This window comes from Prionailurus bengalensis, chromosome E3 (assembly GCF_016509475.1).
Source record: "Prionailurus bengalensis isolate Pbe53 chromosome E3, Fcat_Pben_1.1_paternal_pri, whole genome shotgun sequence".
NCBI lineage: Eukaryota > Metazoa > Chordata > Mammalia > Carnivora > Felidae > Prionailurus > Prionailurus bengalensis.
Genome location: NC_057357.1, coordinates 29,131,811 through 29,154,442, shown reverse-complemented (window position 1 = coordinate 29,154,442; position 22,632 = coordinate 29,131,811). Strand labels below are relative to the sequence as shown.

At 51.6% G+C, this 22,632-nt stretch overlaps 1 protein-coding gene across 9 annotated transcripts in view; it reads right to left on the bottom strand.

The window, feature by feature from the left end:
• Positions 1 to 5,758: 5,758 nt before the first annotated feature.
• Positions 5,759 to 22,632, bottom strand: part of MARF1 (meiosis regulator and mRNA stability factor 1) — a 40,378-nt gene continuing 23,504 nt past the window's right edge. For all 9 annotated transcript variants that reach the window (XM_043560459.1, XM_043560462.1, XM_043560457.1 and 6 more), the window contains 8 exons: positions 21,008 to 21,210; positions 19,169 to 19,396; positions 15,737 to 15,967; positions 13,612 to 13,824; positions 12,360 to 12,420; positions 12,147 to 12,272; positions 10,424 to 10,594; positions 5,759 to 8,410 (listed from right to left, as the gene is read on the bottom strand). In XM_043560459.1, coding sequence (XP_043416394.1) covers positions 8,166 to 8,410; positions 10,424 to 10,594; positions 12,147 to 12,272; positions 12,360 to 12,420; positions 13,612 to 13,824; positions 15,737 to 15,967; positions 19,169 to 19,396; positions 21,008 to 21,210 — 1,478 coding nt within the window. In that variant the 3' untranslated portion in view covers positions 5,759 to 8,165. The remainder of the gene's footprint in view (positions 8,411 to 10,423; positions 10,595 to 12,146; positions 12,273 to 12,359; positions 12,421 to 13,611; positions 13,825 to 15,736; positions 15,968 to 19,168; positions 19,397 to 21,007; positions 21,211 to 22,632) is intronic.

The window sequence follows — 22,632 nt, the reverse complement described above, 5'->3', positions numbered from 1 at the left end:
TTGGGTAGCCGGGAGTGTCTGAGGAATATCACACATGTCCCACCTGCGGAGGAGGAAGGGGTGCTGGGGGGGGGGAGCGGGGTGCTGGGGGTGCTCTTAGCCTGTACTTTACCCTCAGCTTGCCCCACGCTTCCTCATCATCTAGGCGAAACTTCCACCATGCGGGAGGACCTCTCTCCAGTCTCCTTTCTCTCGTCCTTGACCTCAAGCCCGGCTCTCAGCATTCTGCTCCTCCCTTCTCCTGGCCTTAGATGGCCATGGCCCCCGACTGCTCCCGGAGTCTCTCTTTCACCTAGACCTTTCTTCCCCCTGTACTCAGACTCATTTCCCCCAACTGCTTCCTAGGATCTCCATTTGGAACCAGAGCAGGCACGTCAAATGTGCCGTGTCCTAGATCAGGGGTCAGTCAACTGTCCCATCACTTGTTTTTGTAAATCGAGTTTTATTGGCAGATAGTCAAGAGCATTTGTGTCTATGGTGTCTCTGGCTGCTTTCAGTTACAACAGCAGAGTTAAGGTTATGACAGAGACCTCATGGCCGGCAAATCCTAAAATATTTACTCTGGCCCTTTATGAAAAAGTTGGCCAACCCCCACCCTAAACTGCCTCAGCGTCCCCTGGTGTTTCCCATCTCAAGAACGACTGTCCCAGGACTTGACCTCGACTCGGCCGTTCCTCCACACACCCACCCGACGGCCGCGTCTTAGCTTCTGCCTCCTGAGTTTCCCCAGAGTCTGTCCACACCACAACGCCCCCAGTGTAACCACCGTCACCTTTTGCTTCATCAGCTGCGGTGGCTCGTCACTGGCCTCCTCAGCACCCGTCACGCTCCACCCAGCGGCCGGCTGATTTTCTGAATAACGCAAACGTAAATGTCATTCCCTCTGTGAAACGGCGCCCGCGTCTTTAGGGCGAGATGCGGCTCCTCCCACACGGATGAAAAGGCCCCCCTGGACCCCGGCCCCTTCCTACACCGTTCCCCCCCCATTCCACCCCGTCACATCTCCTCAGCTGTAGTGCCGCAGCCACCGAAGCCTCTTGGGGTTATGTGGTTCCCACTCTGCCACCTGTTGTCACCTCTCCCGGGCCCTCACGCGTCACTGCCTGTGCCACGAGCTCCTCAGATTCCCTGCCAGCCCTTCCTCTGGTCTACCCCGTGCGCCACGCTGAAGCCACAATGACCTTCCTAACGTGCAGATCTAACGTGCTGCTGCTCCCCAGGCCCAAGCTCTCCGGCACCTGCCCCCCGCCCTCGTTGTAAAGGCTTCGGGCTTGGGCCCGGTTGGCAACGCTTTACTTGAGGCCCAGCACCTCCGAGGCCTTTTCCACCTCCAGCCTCACTGTTCGCCTGGCTTCACAACCCTGCTCACACCGTCCTTTCAGGGAACAAACCGGAGGAGCAGCAGGAACACCCGGAGGTTCTGCAGCATCCACAGAGGTCCCGCGACCTTAAGAACTTGGTCAAAGGGGCCCGTGGGATGTGGCCACGTCCTGAGTCAGGAGGGCTGGGTGAGCGCCAGGGGCTGGGGCAAGACCCTCGGGAAAGCCGGCTTGAGGAACCAATGCCAGGTGGTTTTTCCATTCGTTCGTGTGTTTAATGCCCCCGGTGAAGGCAGCACCCGGCAGGGACCGGGGGACACGGAAGAACGGGGCGGGGGCGGTGCTGCCTTCCTGGAACTTGCGTTCCAGTGGGGGAGACGAACGTCAAACAGGAGGGCAGGGCTAGGCCTTCTCACCGGGGTTAAATCTGAACAAAACCCCCGACCAGCAGGCTTAGCAAAAGGGCAAGTAACCTAGGAGGCGACGAAGGGCTCGGCGTGGAGTCAGCCCGCCGGGGTGAAAAATCCCAGGCGAAGCCCTCCCGGGTGTGCCCGGATGATGCCTCCCCGCTCTGCACCTCCGCGTCCAGCCCTGTCACATGGAGAGAGAACAGTGGGGCATTTGTGGGACATGAACTACGTGGGATGGCTTTGGAGCAGTGCACGTGGTAGATAAGGCACTAACGACGCGCTTAGAAAAGCGGGTTCTTAGGAGCCACGGTCAGCCCAAGCCTCGCCGGGGTTCTTGGGGGGCCTGGGGCACAGAGTAAGACCCGCTGGGGCCTGCCCTCGTGAAGCTGACCGTGAGCAGACAGGGGAAGAGGCAACAAGAGTCATCGTAACCTGAATGTCACCTGAAGCCCCACTCCCTGTGCTTCTCCAAGATGTTCGCACCTTCCCGGGGCTTACGGTCCCTGAGTCACACGTGCCCTGGACCGCACCCCCCACCAGCTCTCCACACCCCTCACATCCCTTCCCACGGCTGTCCCCTCCCTCCTCCCGCCAAGTCCCACAGGAAACTCACCAGCTTTCCCCACTCGCCGCAGAAGGCAAGCTGCACAGGCCTTGGGACGTGAAGCCGACCTTCCAGAATGCTTACGGAGGTGGGTGCGGGTTTGCATCACAGCCACACACACCAGTGAAGATGGGCCACTCCTTTTGCCACCAGCTCTGCCTCCAGCCCCCACGGGGCTCACGTGTGTCCCCGGCCTCCCCATCGGCAACTGCCCTCCCGCTTTATTGAGACAGTTCAGCTCCCTGCCGCCCTCTCGCTGACCTCACTCCAGGCCCCGTGGCGTTTCCAGAGAAGCCTAGGACACTGCTAGCCGGCCCCCGGGGCCCCCTCTGCCCACCAAGGTTTATTTCTCTACCGAGAAGGTGTATGTGGCTCCTTGACTCTCCGCCCACAGGAGAATCAGCTGTGGCGGGTTTCGCGTCTTGACGAACAGTTGTGGGCTTTCTGTCCCCCTAGGCCAGCGGTAAAGCACAGAGGCGGCGGGAATGTGGGAGGGGGCAGCTAACGGAATAGGGGGCCACAGGGCTCTGTCGGGCAGATTACTTGATCAGAGCCGATCTGGAGACTCCTGACGGACTGGTTCGGGATTCTATTTCTGGAAGAGCCGAAAACGGTAGGGAAGTGCCGGTTTGGTGACACGGAGCTCAGCATCAGCAATTCCATTTCAGGCCTGTTGTCCTGTTTTTCTAACGGTCACATGCCCAGCCCCGAGTTCCTCGCGGGGCCGGTGGGGGGTTCTCTGCTTCAGTCCTCGAAGCCTCCTGTTCCCACTTGGAAACCTCGGCGCGGAGGTGGAAGGCGCGTGAGCTACAAGTCGGTCTCTCGGGGCCCTTGCCTGGCTGTGAAACTTGGCTGCCGGCCCTCGGAAGGTTTAGGGCTGGGACCCCTCTCCTCTCACACCAGGAGCTCGACTGGGTGTCTCAGGCCTGCCTCCTCGGTCACTCCCTCATTCGTCAAATACTCCAGGATCACCTGGGCGCCTGTGGCTTGCTTCTTCTACCTGACGGAAGTTGGCAAGGACCGTGGGAGGCCCCTCCGTTGATGAGGGCACATTCTATGAGGCTCCCTCTTAGAGGACTGGAGGAGGTTCTCCTCCCGGGTTGGATGAACTAAGCTGCTGTTTTGAGGGATCCCATGTGGCAGGGAACGGTGGATGGCCTCCAGGTGGCTTCCAGCTGACAGCCAACAAAACCCGGGGCTTTCGTCCTCATGCGTGACGGGGGGGGGGGGGGGGGAGGGAGGGGAGGGAGATGGGGGAGGTCGGTGGGGTCAGGACTCAGAGTCCACGTACATGTACAAAACCCTATTATCCTCCTCACGTAGGGAAGCGAAAAGGGATTTCTTTCCCGATCCCACGTCTGGGCCACACACCAGATTCAGAGGCTGCCTACACCGAGGGCAAGGGTCCCTGCAAGCCTGTGGGTCACTTGCCTGCACTCACTGTGAGTGACATCAGAAACTCTGAGGGAGGGGGCGCCTGGGTGGCTCAGTCAGTTGGGCGTCCGACTTCGGCTCAGGTCATGATCTTGTGGTTTGTGAGTTGGAAGCTCGCGTCAGGCTCTGCGCTGACAGCTCAGAGCCTAGAATCTGCTTCAGATTCTTTGTCTCCCTCTCTCTGCCTCTCCCCCCACTCATGCTCTGTCTCTCAAAAATAATGTTTTAAAAAATTCAAAAGAATAAAATAAACTCTGAGAGACAAAGGGTGGGAAGCGGGAGTGGGGGGTTCTCCCATGCCAGGCCCTGCATCTGGGAAGGCTTTCGGGCAAGGGGGTTAGGAGAGGTTTTCCCATGGCCGGAAGAGACGGCTCCGCCCTGCCCTTGACCCCCCACAGCGCTCCTGGCTGGTTCATACTGTGGCAGCCACCACTTGCTTTCCACCCACATGTCCTTCCTCCTTCCTCCTCTGTGCTCCGAGTTCCCCATTTCCAAATCCTTCCTTCCCAGGAAATGGGAATTGTTCTCTTCGCCTTGCTGAGCAAAGTACCAGCCCTCTATTTCCAACTTGAGATCTTCTAAGCTCCTGGCCTTGTGCACCTGAAAAGTGAGGGGTGGGGCGGGGGGGGTTCTCTCTTTCCCGCCATTTCCATCATTTGCTGACCCTGTCCCAGAGACGACTGGCTATTTCCTCCTGTTTCCCAGGGCTGCCAGCCTCCCAGGGAGACAGTCTAGAACTTTCCTGGGAAGGAGTAATGCAGACAAGCAAATTGGCTCGGTCTTCTCTGCATCTGTCCCCAAAGACTGGCATTAGGGGACGCTGATGCTGTTAACCAGCAGACTGCCCATTATCTCCTATTTATCGTGGGAGCGGGTGGTAAAGGAGTGCAGGCCAGGTAAGAAAGGAGTGGAGGCCACCCTGACCGCCGGTTCATGGGGCAGCGAGTCAGGGGGCCCGCTCCTGCTCAGGCCCAGGGCCAACGTGCGACCCGTCCAATCCACGGCGTGAGCGGAGGCTATGGCAGGTCACTGGTACGGGGAGCAGCGTGGATGCTCCTGAGACGCGACTCGGCCTACTGCCCACATGAAGCAGCTAGAAAACAGGAAGAGAAATCCCAGAGCACCACGCTCCTCACGGTGGTGAAGGGAACCGCTAGGGCAAAGCTTCTGGAGCCAGGTTCTAGATGTCGACACCCACCTCCCGGGCAAGGAGAGGGGGGGCCTTCACTCAGCTGGCCATCTCCGAAGCCACCGCCTCCACACCGCGTGGAAATGCACAAGGAGAGAGGCAGTGCCCATCGCAAATCCCAGTCCGGACCCACGAAACCTCCTTGCCTCCCTCAAAAGGGGTACGGTGGCCGCCCAAGGTTTTCCGCAAAGGTTTGCTGCCGCGGAAGATGTTCGGAAAGGATCGCCAAGGGCTTTTAAGAGCTTTTTAATGCTGGGCTTTAAAAAATAATTGTACTTCATGAAGAAGCAATTTATCCAAACATTCAGGTGTCTTCTGGGTGCTTTCAGATTCCTGCAAGGGGTCACGGTGGTCTCAGGGGACGGGCTTCACAGTGGAATCTGTGTAAGAAGTCTTTTCCCGATGGGCTTATTCAGAAAGCATGCCCAGGGAGTGGCCAAAAAACAAGGTAGCCTGCCAAAATGGATTTCTCTCACAGGGACAGGGATCCGAGGGATTATCTCAGGCTTATAACCAGAGGGGGTTTGCGGCTACTGTCATTCGCCCCACGTGTGATCATGCCTGGAACTCGGCTGGAGACCCTGGACGGTCCAGAACACGAAGCACCAACAGCGTGGCCACCGTCCAGGGCCGTGTGCCAAACGGAAAGGGCCGCTGAGATGTCAGGTTGATGTGCTCTCCCTGACAGACTTTTCAGAAGGGGTGAGAAGTTGGGGGAACCCAGCACGGAGAGAGGGCTGGACTGGCCTTTCATCCCACCCCACAAACAAATCCCACATCAACTCAGAAAACTCCAATTAGATGCTTGCTTTGTAAAGTTTATTGACAACTGTTTGGTCCCAACACACAAAACAGCACTTGAACCACAAAGAAAGTGTTGAAACAAAGTAGACAGTTAAGAAAAACATCTCTTCCCCCAAGCCCAATCCAAAACAAACAGTGCAAGATGGGAAAGGGGGGTTTGGTGACGACTTTTTGTCTTTTTTTTTTTTTTTTTAAACAGATAAATCTAATCTGGTACATCTTTCCACCCAGAAATAAAGAATTTCATTGTCTTAATTCTCATACATCATTTTGTCACATCATTTAATTAAGCCTCTGGATAAAAAAATAGATCACGATCAGACTGGCCGTTGTGGAGTACATCACCGACACACCGAGCTCTCGCTGTGTTCTCTCACCTTCCAACAGCGACCGTTAGAGTCACACACGCGTCCCAGGCTGACTGGTGACCCCGGCGAGCGGTTCGGTTCGACCAGACTCCCACGACAGCGTACGTCTGCAGGCTCTTCTCCGTCTGTTGCTCAAAGAAGCCGCTCTGAGACTGTCCCTAAGTGACTTGTAATGGTACCTCTTAACGTTTTTAAAGTCAATCCCGCATCTGCGAGCAAAACTAAAGTCCAAGAGTGCAAACTCAGCCTTAAGAAGTCTCAGGATAAGGCAACTGAGGTTCTCAACACCAACTTTATTACACCGTTTAAAAGCTTCTTAAAAAAAAATTGCACATCTGTATTTGACTTCCTGCCGTCCTATGTCTGTAGAGGAAATGCCTTCGTTCCCAGAGGGTTCGCAGAGGGGCCATAATGCTTGGAAGGCTTTTCCAGTGCTGTTCCATCTCGACTGGGGCCATGTGTGGAGAACTGAGAATCACTGGCTTCATTTTAGAGATTTTGGGGAACAAAAACCTGACTTGTAAAAATCTCTCTCTAGCCCTTGTTCTGTGGCATTTTATCCAAATGCTGGCTATGAAGAAATCAGAGCCCACTCTCCGGCCTTCTAGAAATTACAAAATATGAACAATTCCCCCAAAGAAACCATCTCCGTAGCCGAAGACCTTAAGCCCACGGGTTCTCTCTGCTCTATGAATGAATCCGCCTTTTTGCCCAACAAATACAACCCATTGTAAATGTCAGGTTTCTCCAGGAGGGGTGAGAGGTCACCGTCACCGGATGCCTCTGCCACCTCGAGGCGAAGGTCATTCCACAGGGCAGTGCTCCCTCAGAGGCTGGCTTTTCCCAAAGGGCAACATCAGACACCACAAAACAACCAAACATGCTTCCAACAACAGCGAGAAGTAACAGTAAAAGCGGACACTCTTAAAAGACACGGAGCCAACACGCACGCGCACACACATGCACTCGCGCAGAAAGCTTCCCGGCTACCGAAACCAGGTTTAAAATGACAAATACAAGGTTAAGATGATCAACCTTGGCCTTCACACGTATAGATAGAATTCTGTCTCTTCCTAGTGGAAAGAGTATCGGTATCACTCCTGTTAACACACCCCCTCGGCTCTGATTTGTAATTTATGCATTTCATGCATATTTTAGGAAATCAGACTCTCTTCCCAACATTGCCTCTCAACACACAACACTGTGTGCTAGAATTCAGATGCTGACTTTCAATTCATGACACCAAGGCCATCTCCTTTTCCTTAACCCAATGCCTATCAAACTGGAATGGAACATAAAAGGGAAGCTTAAAACATCCTCAACGTTCTAGAAAGCTCCTACGTGGAACCCTGAAGCGGAAACATTTAAAAATTTTCGTCATGAAGCCACATCCGTCAACTACAGACATAGTTACAAAAAACAAAAGAAACCAAGGCACGCTTACAAGTCACATGGAAGCTAGGAACCTTCCTAATCCAACGTGAAAACACATTCTCACCACCTCGCCCGCCCTTCTGCTTCCGTGTGTGAACGCACAGGCTGTGGAGCAGGCTTCAATGCAAAGACACACCATGCACTTGATTCAGACTGTCTGGAAACACCAGGAAGCAAAGGCTCAGAGGCTATCTTGTGCTACATGTAAGATTCGACCACGGGTGTGGCTTGAAGGGAAGTAAAACCACTCCCTTCGAGCTGAGTTCTCACTGCTTTCTTCTTAGAGAACATCATTACATTTCGTGATAAGAAAAACTGGGTAAAATATGTTAAGAATTCTTTAACAAATGCCAGGAGGTTTTGGGGTGGCTTTTTTGTTGTTTTTTTCCCAAATAATTAGGGGAGGAAAAAAAGAAAAACATTTCAGCTCAAGGCTGTGTTCAATGTAAAAGAAACAAAACGTTATGGGATACATCTAAAGATGAAGTAAGTGGCTTCTAGGGGGTTTTCATTCAAACAGAAAAGGCTGTGTTTTTTGAACCCACTTTTGTGTGCAGAATCAGACAGCGTTTCCCCATCCTAATTCTATGTTCAAAACGCGAGTCAAAGCTTGGTTATAGGTGCAAAGGAAAAATTGGCTGCCAATTTTACTCTATTTTTGGGTTGCTTTTTGGCCGGGCTTTCCACGGGGTCCTTGCCGAGCAGGGACTCTGAGGTTTCCGAGGAGGGGCAGGGAGGCACTGGGGCAGCTGCTGAGACGCAGGGTGAGCTGGACTCGGAGGCCGGGTTTTTGTTCTTTACTGGTACTGGAATTTCAATGCTCTCTTCTTGGTTTAAAATCATGATTTCTGTAAACACAGAAAAGCAAACCCCTTCAGTTCTAGGACCTGCCAGACATGTTGGTTTTTAGTTTCTAAGATTACCTCAAAAAATGTCCTGTAAAACTTTTTTTAAGGTTTATTTTAAGAGAGAGAAAGAGAGCAGAGGAGGGGCGGAGAGAGAGGGAGAGAGAATGCCAGGCAGGCTCCGTGCTGTTGGCGTGGAGCCCGACGCCGGGTTCAAACTCACGAACCATGAGATCACGACCTGAGCCGACACCGAGAGTCGGACGCTTAACATATTGAGCCACCCTGGGCCCCTCAAAAGATGTTTCAAAACCCACCAAACATCATGCCCAGGTCACAATGTATGTACCAGCTATGTGGTCACTCTGAGTCACTTAAAGTCACGTATTTTATAAACTGCACATCGGCTCTCCCGGGAATGAGGTTTTAGAGAACGTCGTTTTGGCCAGAACTCAACAGCCAATGGTTCAGAAACATTTTTTCCCCACTCTGGATCCTGTGCCCAATCATTCTCTGTCAGGGAAAAGACCCACCAGCCTCCTGGGACCCGAACACTCTCACACCAGGAGGGACCTCAGTGTCAGGAAGCCCCGGGCCCTTCCACGGACAGAGGACAGCACTCTGCGTGGACCTAAGGTGGGCAGAGACAGGGAGAGAGCTGCAGAGTCGGGATCACTCTCAAGTACCCAGACACTGAAACACAGCCGCTTTTCCGGCAGTGTTTACAGGCTGCCCTTTCTCTGGCTGAGCCCCAAACACTTGGCCCGCTATACACACAGGGCCAGTTTTGCTTGGAAGAGACCCCCCCCTGCGTGTGTAAGGGGCTCTCGCACCGAAGGCACAGAGAGGAGAGTGAGAGTCGGGATGCAGAGCCCCGGCTCCCTGCTCAGGCCGACACTCAGGACAACAGCAGACGCCACTGCAATTACATTTGTGCCCCTCGTCACACGCGCATGGGGGACCCACATTTACTAAATGCACCACAGCCACAACCCCATGGAAGCATTACTATCCACCATACACCCCTCTAGCTGTGCCTCCTTGAGACGGACGACGCTCCTGCTTCCGTCACAAGTCACACCTACTAGGGGCAAGAGCCACGTGTATGTTTCTCCTCCCACTTTCCAGATAAACAGCCTCAGTTCTTTCACCGGGCAACACAAGGCTGTGCCTGGCGTTCCCCGGAAACAGTACACAGAGCGGAGAAGAACTCATTGTGATAGACGAAGGCGACAAGGGAAGGGCCTCAATAGAGGCGGTGGGCCATCCTCTGCGGAGGCCAGGTGATAGAGAAGCAGGACAAGAAGGCTGGGGTTCAAATCCCGGCTCAGCCACTTCCCAGTCCAGCAGCCTGGGGCCAGCGTGGTCTCCAGTGGCGGCCCAAGCTGCACCCCTCATCACCTGCCCTGCAAGGCTGTGGTTCTGGCGAAGCATGAACATGCCTGTGAGCCCAAGCGTGGGGTCAGGCACAAGGGGGACACGCGGGGCCGGCACCAGGTCGGTGCTCCAGGTGGCCAGCTTCCCGTCCCTTCTCAGATCACTGTGCAGAGCCCAGAGTTCACGTCACAGACACCCTCTCCCCCTCCCCTGCTCACAGCCTCACAAGGCCCGGGGACGCGGGGCAGTCACCCAACTCTAGGCCAGACCGGGCTGCCGCGTGCGGCTGGTGCCAGGTGCGCCCACGAGCCATTGCCCTTTACGCAGGCGGGGAACACATGCCCAGCAAGCCCTCCACACGCCCCCATGGCCTTGTCCACAGCCCGGCTGCATCAGCCCTCCAGACCCACCGCCTGTCTGGGCCTGCCGCTCCCTGAGCCACCCTGGGCTCTGAGCCTAGTTTTACAGGAAGACTGACAGGAAAACAGGGTCCTGAATAATCATCATCAGTGCAGGTAATTTTTGTGCCTGAAAAACCACAGGTGCTCCCCACCTCCATCTAACGTTTACCACGCTGGCATCATTCTTTTCTCTCTTAATCCACAGAGAAAACCCCCGCGACAACACAGTGCATCCTACCAGAAGGCGCTTGAGGGTGCTCCTCAAACTGAATGAGATCAGCAGACTGGAGGATGACAGGATCTGGTCTCAGCTGAGGGGACGGCAGGCATGACGGGACGGGTGCACACAGGAGGTCCACAGGGGAGTCGTTGGTCAGGCGGAGGAGCTCCTGCTCGGTTTGATGGGGCCCTGGACAGAGAAGGCAGGCGTGACTCTACCGTGAGACTGTGCCTGAGGCCTTCTTTCCCGGCCTTCAGGATGAAAAAGACCAGGAAGTACTCAAGAACTCTCAGTTAAAAAAAAAAAAAAAAAAAAAAAGCCATTAACAGGAAGGCCTTGGTCACTCTTTGGTGAGGGAAATGTCACAAGCCAGTATTTCCCGTTCTTAGGAATAGCAATCTCCTAAGGGCCAGAGCCAAAAAAAAAAAAAAAAGGGGGTTCCACAATCGGCTTCTAAAGAGGAGAAACAAGAATCCGCAGATGGTGTATAAAGTAGTTAAATGAGCCAGAGCTCCGAACCGGGAGAGCTGAACCCCGGTTCTGTCACTCCCCAACTGAGTGAACCTAGGTAAGTAAGCCCTTTAACCTCCCAGAACTTGGGTCCCTCATTTGTAGACTGGAGGCAACGCGTGACAGCTGAGGGCACAGAGCTCCTTCAGGAGCTCTAGAAAGTCTAACACGCTGCACACGTGAGGCGCTGGACACGCACAGGCCACGGCAACACTTCTAACTAGCGACTAACGCGGTCGTATGAAGACTGAAGGCGCATACACAGCAATGGACCCACCCAAAACCCTTACAATAAAGTTAAAATTGCTACAGAGCTCAAGCCAGCTTCTAGCCAGAGAAGGTTCCACATAAAATCTAAGTGAGCCACTGTTGTTCTTAGTATTATTAATATATTATTATCCAGTCTTTCCCAGGGAGATCCTGTGACAAAGACTATCCTTGATCCAACTTTAGGCCAGGCCCTTTGAACCCTCTTCCCCACAGGCCTTGACCTTGGCCTTCCATGTCTGCTCTTAGCAAATATCTTGCGGGGTTTTGTGAGAAATCGCACCCCTGCTCTCTGAACAAGGTCCCCAATCCTCCACCCCAGATGTCCCCCCTCACTCTGCTCCTTGACTAAAACATCCCCACCCACCCCACTTTTATTTTAAGTTCATTTATTTATTTCTGACAGAGCTCTCTCTGTCAGAGAGAGAGAGAGAGAGACAGAGAGACAGAGAATCCCAAGCAGGCTCTATACTGTCAGCCCAGAGGCCGACACGGGGCTCGAACTCACAATCCCTGTGATCACAACCTGAGCCAAAATCAACAGTCGCAAACTTAACTGACTGAGCCACCCAGTCACACTGCCCCCCTCACCCTTGTATTCAGAGCTGAGTTCGATCTCCCTCTTCTAGTGCAGCAGAGTTGACCCTACTGCCATAGTCTTAAAATACCGTTTTAACAAGTGTCCAAGAAATTTTGTCCTCGAACGTCTGAACTGGGCTCACATATTGTCACTACAGGGGCGTCCACATGCTTTAAGAGCCTTAACCGCTAACCATAAAATGCCATCAAAAGTAGGCCAGGTTTTCAGGTACCAACTAAACGCCAGACTGCTTTGGAAAATGTAAGAAGACTTGACTTTAACGAAGGAAAACAACCCACTGTGGTCCTTTTCCACCCCCACCCCCTACCCACTCCCAGCCACTTGCAGCATCTCACAAGCTTCGTTCCGTTTTTCCACGCTTACCATCGCTGCCTGCTCCAAGTCTGAGTTCCGGGGCTGTGCAAGATTCGGGCGCCGCCGGGATGCGCTCTGTGGCCGAGGGCTGGTCTTCAGGACTGACAGGGGAGAGCCCGAGTGAACTCACACGGCCTGGAGGACCAAGAGAGCCCATCAGAGGGAGAAGTCGGTGAGACAACCAGGGTTTCCGGGGCGGGGAGGGGATGGGTGCTTACTTACTTTTCATGTCATTTTTTAACACTACAATTCTCTTATGACCATGTCCTTTGATCCAGACCACCTGCACACAAGACATACTACTGGTTAAGCAGTGGAAAAGGAGAGGAAATAAGTCCTAAATCCAGGCAGAACGTGACCAACTGTGCTGACCCGAAATACCTCACAAGTTAGAAAGTGACGCCAAGGAAAAATTTTCTATGCTTCTTTTAGCTTTTAAAGTGATAGAAGCTGGCAGAAACACGTCCCTTACAAGAAGATGCGTAGTCTAAAAACGGTGAGACTCAGCTTTAAAAATATGCTTTGCGGCTCTTCCAAAGACCATCTCCCAAACGCCAGTTCTGGTCTATTAAAGGAGACAGTTCTCACAGGAGAGCCCTTACTAATTTTTCTAGTAAACATACCCTAAGAGGATTCATGGAGATGAATCAAAGCAAGTCCCGGTCCTACTTCTGAAACGAAGTCCTCTCTCCACGTCCTTAGCAGAGCAAGAGCGGAGCAGAGGTCCTTGGCTCCCTGCACCGCCCCACACGCGCCTGTCACCGAGCCCCCGACCTCAGCCTCACCAGGTCCTCCCTGCCTCCCCCATCCCTCTCGCACAGGTGCGCTTTGGGTGTCACTTCTACCTGGACTCCGGCCACGGCCAGGATCCTTGCCAAGCCCTCTCCTCCCCTCCCACCAGTCCGGGTGGCAGCAGTGACATTGGTGCTTTCCGCACACAAACCTGAGTCTCCCCCCTGCCCTCCCCTCCAGGCCCTCCCGCTCACCTGAAGGAGGAAGGCCCCCTCAAGTGAGCTCCTGCTTCACTGATGGGCCCCTGCCTACTTGTAAATGCCCTGAACCTTCCACACTGCTGGTCACTACCCTGCATCCGCTTACGCAGCCCCTTCCGTCACAGGGTTCACTTCTACGCATCCCCGACATCTCGGCCCTAGAACGAACCCCAAGCCCGGGCATGGGCCCTGCTCGTGGTCCCTTCTCACTGCACCCAAAAATGGCTGCACCGACCGCACTGCCTCATCACCTGCTCAGGTGCCCTGACCTCACTCCATCACCTTATCACCTGGCAGACAGGAACTTAATACGGGCTCGCAGAATGAAGGAGAAATGCTGAAGTCATTCATTTTATGCCAATGGTATGTTTTTCAAAATGTCCGCCACGTCATCGACCCGGCAGCATTTCCACCTCCTGTGCAGGAGACGGGCCTGGGGCTGTCCCGGAAGACGCTCTCCAAGAAGCTCGGCAGACACGCACCTGAGGGATTGCTCCCAAGAGCTCCTCCACACTACTGTAGCCGTAGGTCTTGGGTTGCAGTGTTTCTCCGACATACTTGGTATAGGCCATGGAAAACTCATGGAGAAAAAGCTGCTGGTAGTGGTAAGTATGGAGTAGAGACCGCACGTTCTTGGCAAACAAATACAGGCTTGTGAGCTTCACACACTCCTCTGTCTTGTCATTAGTAAAAACCTGGCTCAAGAGAAAAAGACGCATTAGAAACTCCCAGAGTATTGGCCTTGCCCCCCAGGGGTCCGGGCCTCCAGCTGAGAATGAAAAGGCACCAAGTCAACTTGAAAAGGGACAACAAGCCAGGAAGGAGGAGGAGGGGTTCATCCAAGGATCTCCTCAGAGAGAAGCAGCGCCTTGAGCAAACCTTGGTTCTATGTGTGCCTCTAAGCAGGCAGAGGTCTGAGGGAACTGTGTGTCAGAAAGGAAGGAAACTAGCCAACCTGGGGTCTCAAACAAGGAGGCAGTGAGGAGGGAAGGGAGCTGCATCAGACGGCAGGGACTGAGCCCAGGGAACTCGCACTCCCGAAGTGGCCTTCCAAGGAACACTGTGCTGCAGGATGACGACAGTGGTATTCTTGCGGGGCATTAAGGGAAGAAACCCCAAAGCTCTTCTGTCCTCAAGTAAACAAATTCCTTTACCAGAAACCTTTCCAGAGTCTTAATGTACACTGAAAATCTCTAAGGGAAGGGGTATTTCCCAACCCTCACTGGTCACAGAAAGCCTTTTGTATTGGATCATCTATTTACACCTCCTAGAACCAGTGTTCATGTAACAGAGAACTGAGAGACTCTAGAAAATGTTGGATTTGGCACTGGGGAACAAACCAGAACTGCACAGTAGTTAAAGTAGGAAAAATACCTTTTACTTAAGAACTACCACAACAAAGGAAAAGAAAGAAGCCCAGTATAGAATTGGGCTCGATTCTGGGGCGCCTGGGTGGCGCAGTCGGTTAAGCGTCCGACTTCAGCCAGGTCACGATCTCGCGGTCCGGGAGTTCGAGCCCCGCATCAGGCTCTGGGCTGATGGCTCGGAGCCTGGAGCCTGTTTCCGATTCTGTCTCCCTCTCTCTCTGCCCCTCCCCCGTTCATGCTCTGTCTCTCTCTGTCCCAAAAATAAATAAATGTTTAAAAAAAAAAAAAAAAGAATTGGGCTCGATTCTGAATACAAGAGAGAAAAGTGGGGATTTATAGGCAAGGAGGGAGGGGGTGTTGGTGGATGGAAAATTACTAAGACACCCAAGGTCATTGTCTAGTCTATAAGGCGGCTCCCAGGAGCCTGGCCTAAGTTTGGCCAAGGAGAGACTTTTTGTCAGTATCTTTTAATTATTTAGTTATCAATCACATGGTTATTTGGTAACAACGGTATACCACTCTCTTCCTATGTTGCTGGATTTTACTGGTTAATATCCTATTTAGAACTATTGTTTTTGGGGGGACTCTTAGGTTTTGGTATTAAAGTTTCTTCGGCTTCATAAAATGAAGTGGTGAGTTATGTGCTTTCAATACGGCCTAGAATGGTTCTTAGGAAGTTGGAGTTATGCTTTAAAAGTCAGTTAAAAATCCAACTGTGAACCTATCTGGTCCTGGCGTAAATTTCAACGATCTTATAGCCCCTTTGGTGGTAAATGGTCGAATTTTTAACATCTAGGGTCAATTTTGATAGTTTTGTGGGGTGGAGGGGGCTTTATCCATTTCTGTAGTATTGTCTTATGATTTTTCTAACCTTAAGTGCTATTCTTAAAAGGCAACCTGGGTGACCAGCCTTCCTTTCTGACCTGTGCCTGACTGATGAGTCGCCCGGAGCCCCCACAAAATCCATCTAATTCAGACATACCTAACAGTAGCAAACTGCAGCCAGTATATAACAAAGCACCCCAGCCTGAGACTCAGGAGGCCCAGGCTTCCCTCTTAGCTTGCTACTCGTTTGGGCAAGGTGCCCACACCCCTGCTACGCCTCGGTTTGTTCAACTACGAAATGACCGACTGGTCCCTTCCAGCTCTACATCCTCTAAGCCAGACCATCAAGTGATCCAGAAACATATGGTTCAGTGGTTCTCATAAGACGGCTCCACAGAACTGTCAATATTCATACCTCCACTAAGTAGGGCAGACTCTTCAGAAGTTCGGTCAAGGTCATGAATCCATATTCACAGGGGTTGAGGGGAGCACTGTGGGTAGTTTCATAACGCCTCTTGAGCTCATCGACAGACAGGTGGGCGGCTCCTTCCCAAGACATCAGCAACACCAGCAGCTGGGCAGTGAGAGCACGCAGGGACTTGCGGTTGATCAGCTGAATCTGTTTGCCTGACGCCATGTCAGCAACCTGGGAGGACAAGAGTCCACGTGTTTTCCCAGCTAGAGAGAGGGGTGCCATGCCACATGCACTCAGCTACTGTCCTTGGGCTAGTGAGACCAACAGAGGGAGATTTTCTAACTTCTTCTTTTCCAGCTGCTATGGGACACCAGACCAACATTTCAGGGGACACCGGGGCAGGAGCTGTTCTCTCCCTTTCTGCTGGTCCACAATCAGAAACTTCCATCAACACCAGCCCTCTTTTAGGGCACTCCTTCCACTCCCCAAGCCCCTAAACTGAAGGTTGCTGCGCTCAGGGAGGAGGCAAGGGAGGGGTTTGGACTGTGTCCCAGGAGCTAGACTGGGGCAGGGATGGAAGGCCCACTTTAAGGACACCCACATTTTCTTCTAGTCCATCATCACTAGCCAGTAAGTGGGTATTTTCCTGACTACATGTCTACCCCTCGATTCTTTCTGGTTCTCAAGGAGATAACGGGTCTGAGTGATGAAGCACGCTGGAAGGGGAAGCTCCTGAAAAAGACAGAGGTTATCATTCGGGGACCAAAGAGCACGTGAAGAAACAGATGTTTGGTAACTGAGACCCACAGGCACGTGCACCGCTGAGGTGTTGGCATGCAAGCCAAGGTTTACTGTTACGTGTCTTCCCCTCTGGTTTTCCAGCCAACACCACAGGTCTCAGTGCCTCGGTGCGGGCTGGGTCACCACAGGCTTGTGTGCTTTGGGCTCTCACAGGCAGAGCAGCACCTGAGGAACTGTCACCATCCCACTGCGACCCTGGTTCGGACGCTCACCCAGAGCCCAGGCAGGAGGATGGAGGGCAGACCCCCACACCAGTTACCATGGTGACAGATTTCCCCTATCAACAGAGTCAGGTCTAGGCGAGTCTGAGTCATCTTGTTCAATGCCTAGACCACTGCTACTATTGTAGCCTTTCAAGGAGTAAAAATAAAAACCTGTTCTTTCGAGGCTACTTAGATACATCTCTTGATTCTAAACCCATGCTACACAATGAATCCTCTAGGGAGCTTATAAAAGATGCCAATGCTCAGAGCACACTGGGCCTAATTGCATCAGAGTCTCGGGTGGGGGGCAGGTGGAGGGGTCCGCTTCTCAGCATTCCCCAGAAGCTTCCCGGAGATGCAGCAGCAGCCAGGGCAGCGCACCGGAGCCTCTCCAATCCTCTCCCATCTTGACTGCTTACGCCCAAACTTCCCACTCACTCGCCCTTGCTTATCAAAGTCTCTGGTCATGGCTGAGTCCTGCTACCCACTGAAGCACTCCACTGCCTTTATGCTGGGTGACTGAGTATCCAGGGGGCCCCTCCCGTCCTGTGGCCTTTCAGTTCCTCAACTTCCTCATCTCCGGGGATATCCCCTTCCACTGACTTCCACCGTGGACACCCATTCCCAGGTCGCACGTGGGATCTCGCCATCTACCGCCCGCTGCCGAGGCAGCTCATGCAAACCTCCTGTGCACCCTGTGCGCCAAAGGAGGCCTGCGGCAGATGCTGGGGTGGGAGACGGAAAAGAGATTCGAATGATCGGCTCTTCCTCCCCTTCTCCAGCTTCACCTGCACGGACTCGCACCTCCTCCCAATTAAAACCCTCTGCCTTCTTCACTTTCCTCTCGTGTCCACCTTGGCGCTGATAGGCCATGAATTCATTACCACTCTTGTCATGCTCTGTAAACAACTTTGTCCCTTTGGTGCCTTTTCTTTGCACCATCTGACAAACTCCCACCTCGAGCCCGATGGTCTGCTTTCCGAGCCGGCAGCAAACCCAGGGTAACTCTATGGGCACCGCCTCCCTCCTGCGGGCCTTCCCTACTCCCCGTGCCCCTGCCTCATGTCCTGGCGGGCCCCCCACACCACACCGTACCATGAGGGGCCTCAATCTCGAATCCTGTGTCTTTCGTCCTCTCTCTATGCAGTTGCTCTCACCTTCACTTCACAGAAAAATAGCTCGTGGTGGGTACCCCCCTCCTCTTTCCAGAGAGGAACAGCAAACTTCCCTGTGTCTACATCTGCCCGCTACTCCCTCCCTCTGGTCGAAGCACTAATATCAGGGCTGTGCCCTGCTGTCTGCTGAATGCCGATTCCCATGCCTGCCTCCTGGGAAACCCCACCCCACCACCTCTTGTCTGTGTATTTCTCTTCTCTCCCTCGAGCACATCCTTCCTGGCGGCTCTCAACCATGCTCGGGTCTCTCCACCTGGGAGCAAAGCAGCCACAGAAAGCTCATGGGCTCACTCGGTCCCGTGGCCTTGCCGCCACTGTGCACTCCCGCTGCTCCTTCACAAGGAGACAAGCCGAAAGGCTGTAGTACCTGTCACCATTTTCTTGCCTCCTACTCCTCCTCATGCCTCGACCTGCTCAGTGTGCCTCTGGTCCCCACTCACTGGTGGCAACCCCGCCCGGCCAGCAACACCAAGTTCCTCCATGTAGCCAGGCCCGAAGGTCACATTAGTCCCTGCCTCACTCGTCCCAGCAGGTGACAGTGCTGCCCGTTTCCCCTCCTTGGATTGGGAGTGCCACACTCCTAGCGTCCTCCCTACTCTGGGTCCTGTGAAGGTTCTCCCCTCAACTGGACAGGACGTGAATGCATCCCTTCCACGTCTGTAACCAGGGCTGCCCCCCTTGGTGGCACTTCCACTCTGCCTCCTCTTAGTGAGTTTTCTTGGCCCCAGGCTGGAGGCAGCCTGAAACCACCCAGCTGCTCAGTCTAGGACAGGGAGGGTTAGTTCAGTCCAGGGCAGGAAGGAAGAGGAAGTTACCCTCTCCAATCCCGTGTTACCAGCAACAAGGGCTGTTGTGAGCCTAGCCTGCTCCTAAATCTACTCGAGTGAGACAGAATCTGCGGGGAAAGAGATCTGGGATTACAGCCTCCCCAAAACTTCAGAAACGATGATCCATTTAGAAGAATATACCTGAGGAAAAAAACATCCTCGGATAAAAGACACCTCATCAGTTCAGAGTCATTCCTTTGACAAGGCCCTGAATAAACACACAGAAGCAAGACCAAAAATCTTAGCTGCCAAACCAGAGCCCCTATTAGGGTAATCTCCTATCACCTAATAAGGTATTAATAGCAAACAAAGCACTTACTGTGAAACAGCAACTACTGCAAGGTGTGAACAAAGAAACACGAAAGCACAGGAAAACACCCCAGCGAAGATGACGCCACATTGCCGTGAAAATAAAAACCTGCTAACCTTTACAACATGGCAGAGCTTCTGTGTTAAAGCTGAAACTGAACTGACATCGTAGTCTTGGAGACGAAACGTGTAACCAAAAGTTTTAGCGTATTCCGTAAGCAGATCTGTCATCATAAGGCAGTTATCTTTTTGGGACCGAAGGAGTTTGACAAACTGGGCAGCAAGAGCTTTGAATCGTTCCACCTCTGTCAAAGTGAGGATTTTTTCTTCTCCACATTCCAATACCTTGGAAAACACACAGCAGGAAGAAGGCGAGATTGAACAAGTTATGACTGTTCACAGAATTAAGTGGCATGGAAATGTACTCGGTTAGTAACGGAAAAGCACTTTGGTGCTCTTCAATGGATACAGAGCTTCAGTTCTGCAAGACGAAAAAGTTCTGGAAATTGGTTGCACAGCATGTGATACATTTACCACCACTTAACTGCACACTTAAAAAGGGTTAACAAAGTAATGTGTATTTGACCACACACAAGAGGAATTTTTAAAAAAAAATTTTTTTTTTAATTTTTTTTTTTCAACGTTTATTTTTGGGACAGAGAGAGACAGAGCATGAACGGGGGAGGGGCAGAGAGAGAGGGAGACACAGAATCGGAAACAGGCTCCAGGCTCCGAGCCATCAGCCCAGAGCCTGACGCGGGGCTTGAACTCACGGACCGCGAGATGGTGACCTGGCTGAAGTCGGACGTTTAACCGACTGCGCCACCCAGGCGTCCCTAAAAAAATTTTTTTTATGTTTATTTATTTTTGAGAGCAAGAGAGACAGAGCATGAGCAGGGGAGGAGTAGGCAGAGAGGGAGAACAGAAACCAGCGCAGTCTCCAGGCTCTAGGCTGTCAGCACAGAACCTGATGTAGGCCTCAAACTCAGACTGTGAGATCAGGACCTGAGCTGAAATCAGACGCTTAACCGAATGAGCCACCCAGGTGCCCCAAGAAGAATTTTAAAAGCACTTTAGGTGCCTGGGTGGCTCAGTCAGTTAAGCGTCTGACTTCAGCTCAGGTCATAATCTCCTGGTTTGTGAGTTTGAGCCCTGCATCGGGCTCTACGCTGACAGCTCAGAGCCTGGAGCCTGCTTCAGATTCTGTCCCTTCCTCTCTCTCTGCCCTTCCCTGCTCGCACTCTGGTATTGCTCTCTCTCAAAGATAAATAAGTAAATTTAAAAAAAATTTTTTTTTTTTTTTTTCAACGTTTATTTATTTTGGGGACAGAGAGAGACAGAGCATGAACGGGGGAGGGGCAGAGAGAGAGGGAGACACAGAATCAGAAACAGGCTCCAGGCTCTGAGCCATCAGCCCAGAGCCCGACGCGGGGCTCGAACTCATGGACCGCGAGATCGTGACCTGGCTGAAGTCGGACGCTTAACCGACTGCGCCACCCAGGCGCCCCAAATAAGTAAATTTTAAAAAACACAAATGCTAATAAAATTAACAACAAAAATCTGGTTTAACTTAGCAATGGCTTAACAGCTAAGCATTCATATCGCCTCGCGTACTCATCCCCAGCACCAACCTAAGAGATTTGAAAAATACGGCACTAATGGAAAAACATTCCATTTAAGAAATCAAACTATCAAAAAGAATCAAACTACTTCATCTTTTGACAATAATTACTCTAAAATAAATTTGAATATGGTTTCTTTCTTCATGGAAGGGGAAAAAAAAACCCACACTTACCTTAAAATACTAATGAGCCAAACACATAGCTTCTCTGATCAAAATATTTCCAGTTTTCCTATTTCCTAACTACTTACCTCCCAGGAAAAGAGGCCTAAGAGAAAAAAAAAAAAATTCTCCCATATATTGTTTAGAAAAATATCATTGGAATCTCTACTCACTTGTAAAATATCAGGTATGGCTTCAAAAAGTTCAAGTAGTTTAGTAAACCCATAGTATGCAAGTTTACACTGCCGGCCAAAGTGGTGATGGTAGGAGGGGATAAATTTGTTAAAGGGCATCCGGAAATGGGGTTGGTGCCGCAGCAAATCAACAACATCCTTGGAGAACTGCTTTGTCCTTTCTATTTCATCCTGGGTACGCTCTTTAAAAAAAAAAAAAAAAATTGATCAGTCATCACAGTCTTCCATTGATTTGTGTGGAACATTAGTGGTATAGTTAGTCCTACGTACAGATTACAAGAGGTATCATCTTTGCCTTCCAAATGCACACAGCCTAAGACAAACACATTCGTATGCTGTCTCTGCAGAATGGTTTTCAAACTCACTCAAGGACACAATACCAAGAGGCCAGGAAACTATTATGGTACACAGTGAAATATACATACATACCCATGTGATTTCACCTTGCAAGCTGGATATACTTTTTCTAGCTCCCTGTTCCCCACCCCTATCCCATATATAGGAGCCTGACACGTACGAGGATGTACATGACAGGTCTCTGTACTTGTAAAAATAACCTAGAAATTATTTCTGTAAACTCACACTTCTGAAGAGCCACATGCTTTCTGTTTATTCTTCTGACCTTCAGTTAAAATTGTTAGCAGAAAGAGTATCAGGCAACAAAAGTTTAACAAAAACACAGGGCAATAAAAGCTTACATTTCACTTTTTATTTCAATTAATTTTTATGTATGTAATTTTTTTTGAAAGTTTTTAGGGCACTTGGGTGGCTCAATTAATCGCCCAACTTCAGCTCAGGTTATGATCCCACGGTTTGTGAAGTCGAGTTCTGCGTTGGGCTCTGTGCTGACAACTCAGAGCCTGGAGTCTGCTTCACGGATTCTGTCTCCCTCTCTCCCTGCCCCTCCTCTGCTTGTCCTCTGCTTGTGTCTCTTTCTCTCAAAAATAAATAAACGTTTAAAAAACAAAAAGAAATTTTTTTAAAGTTTTTTTTTTTTTTTAGGGGTACCTGGGTGGCTCAGTCAGTTGAGCACCCAACTCCTGATTTCAGCTCAGGTTCCCAGGGTTGTGGGATCTGAACCTCCACACTAAGCACAGAACGTGCTTAAGAGTCTCTTTCTCTCTCTCTCTCTCTCTCTCTCTCTCTCTCTCTCTCTCCCCTCTACCCAGCCCCTCTGCCCTCTCACAAGCTCTAAAAAAATAAAAAATAAAAAGATGTAAAAAAAAATTTTAAGTAACCTCTACACCCAATGTGGCACTTGAACTCATAACCCCAGATGAAGAGTCACATGCTGTTCCAAATGAGCCAGCCTGGTGCCCCTCTATTGATTTTTAAATGAGAATCAGAAGACCGACATTACTCACTCCAAAAGCTCTGGAGTGCCATAATTTCATGAATATCAGTGTTCTGCAGGAACACAGGTTAAGAATCACCGATTAATAACAGTGGGAGAAGAGGACAGTAGATAGATGTAATTTCACCTACCCTAGCTCCCAGACCTCAACCAGAGTGGCCAAAATATGAAAGATAAAGCAAAACATTTGCTTGAGCCTTCTTTCCTTCTCCAGAGTGCATGGTAAGGTAGCTCAGTTAAAGATAAGAGT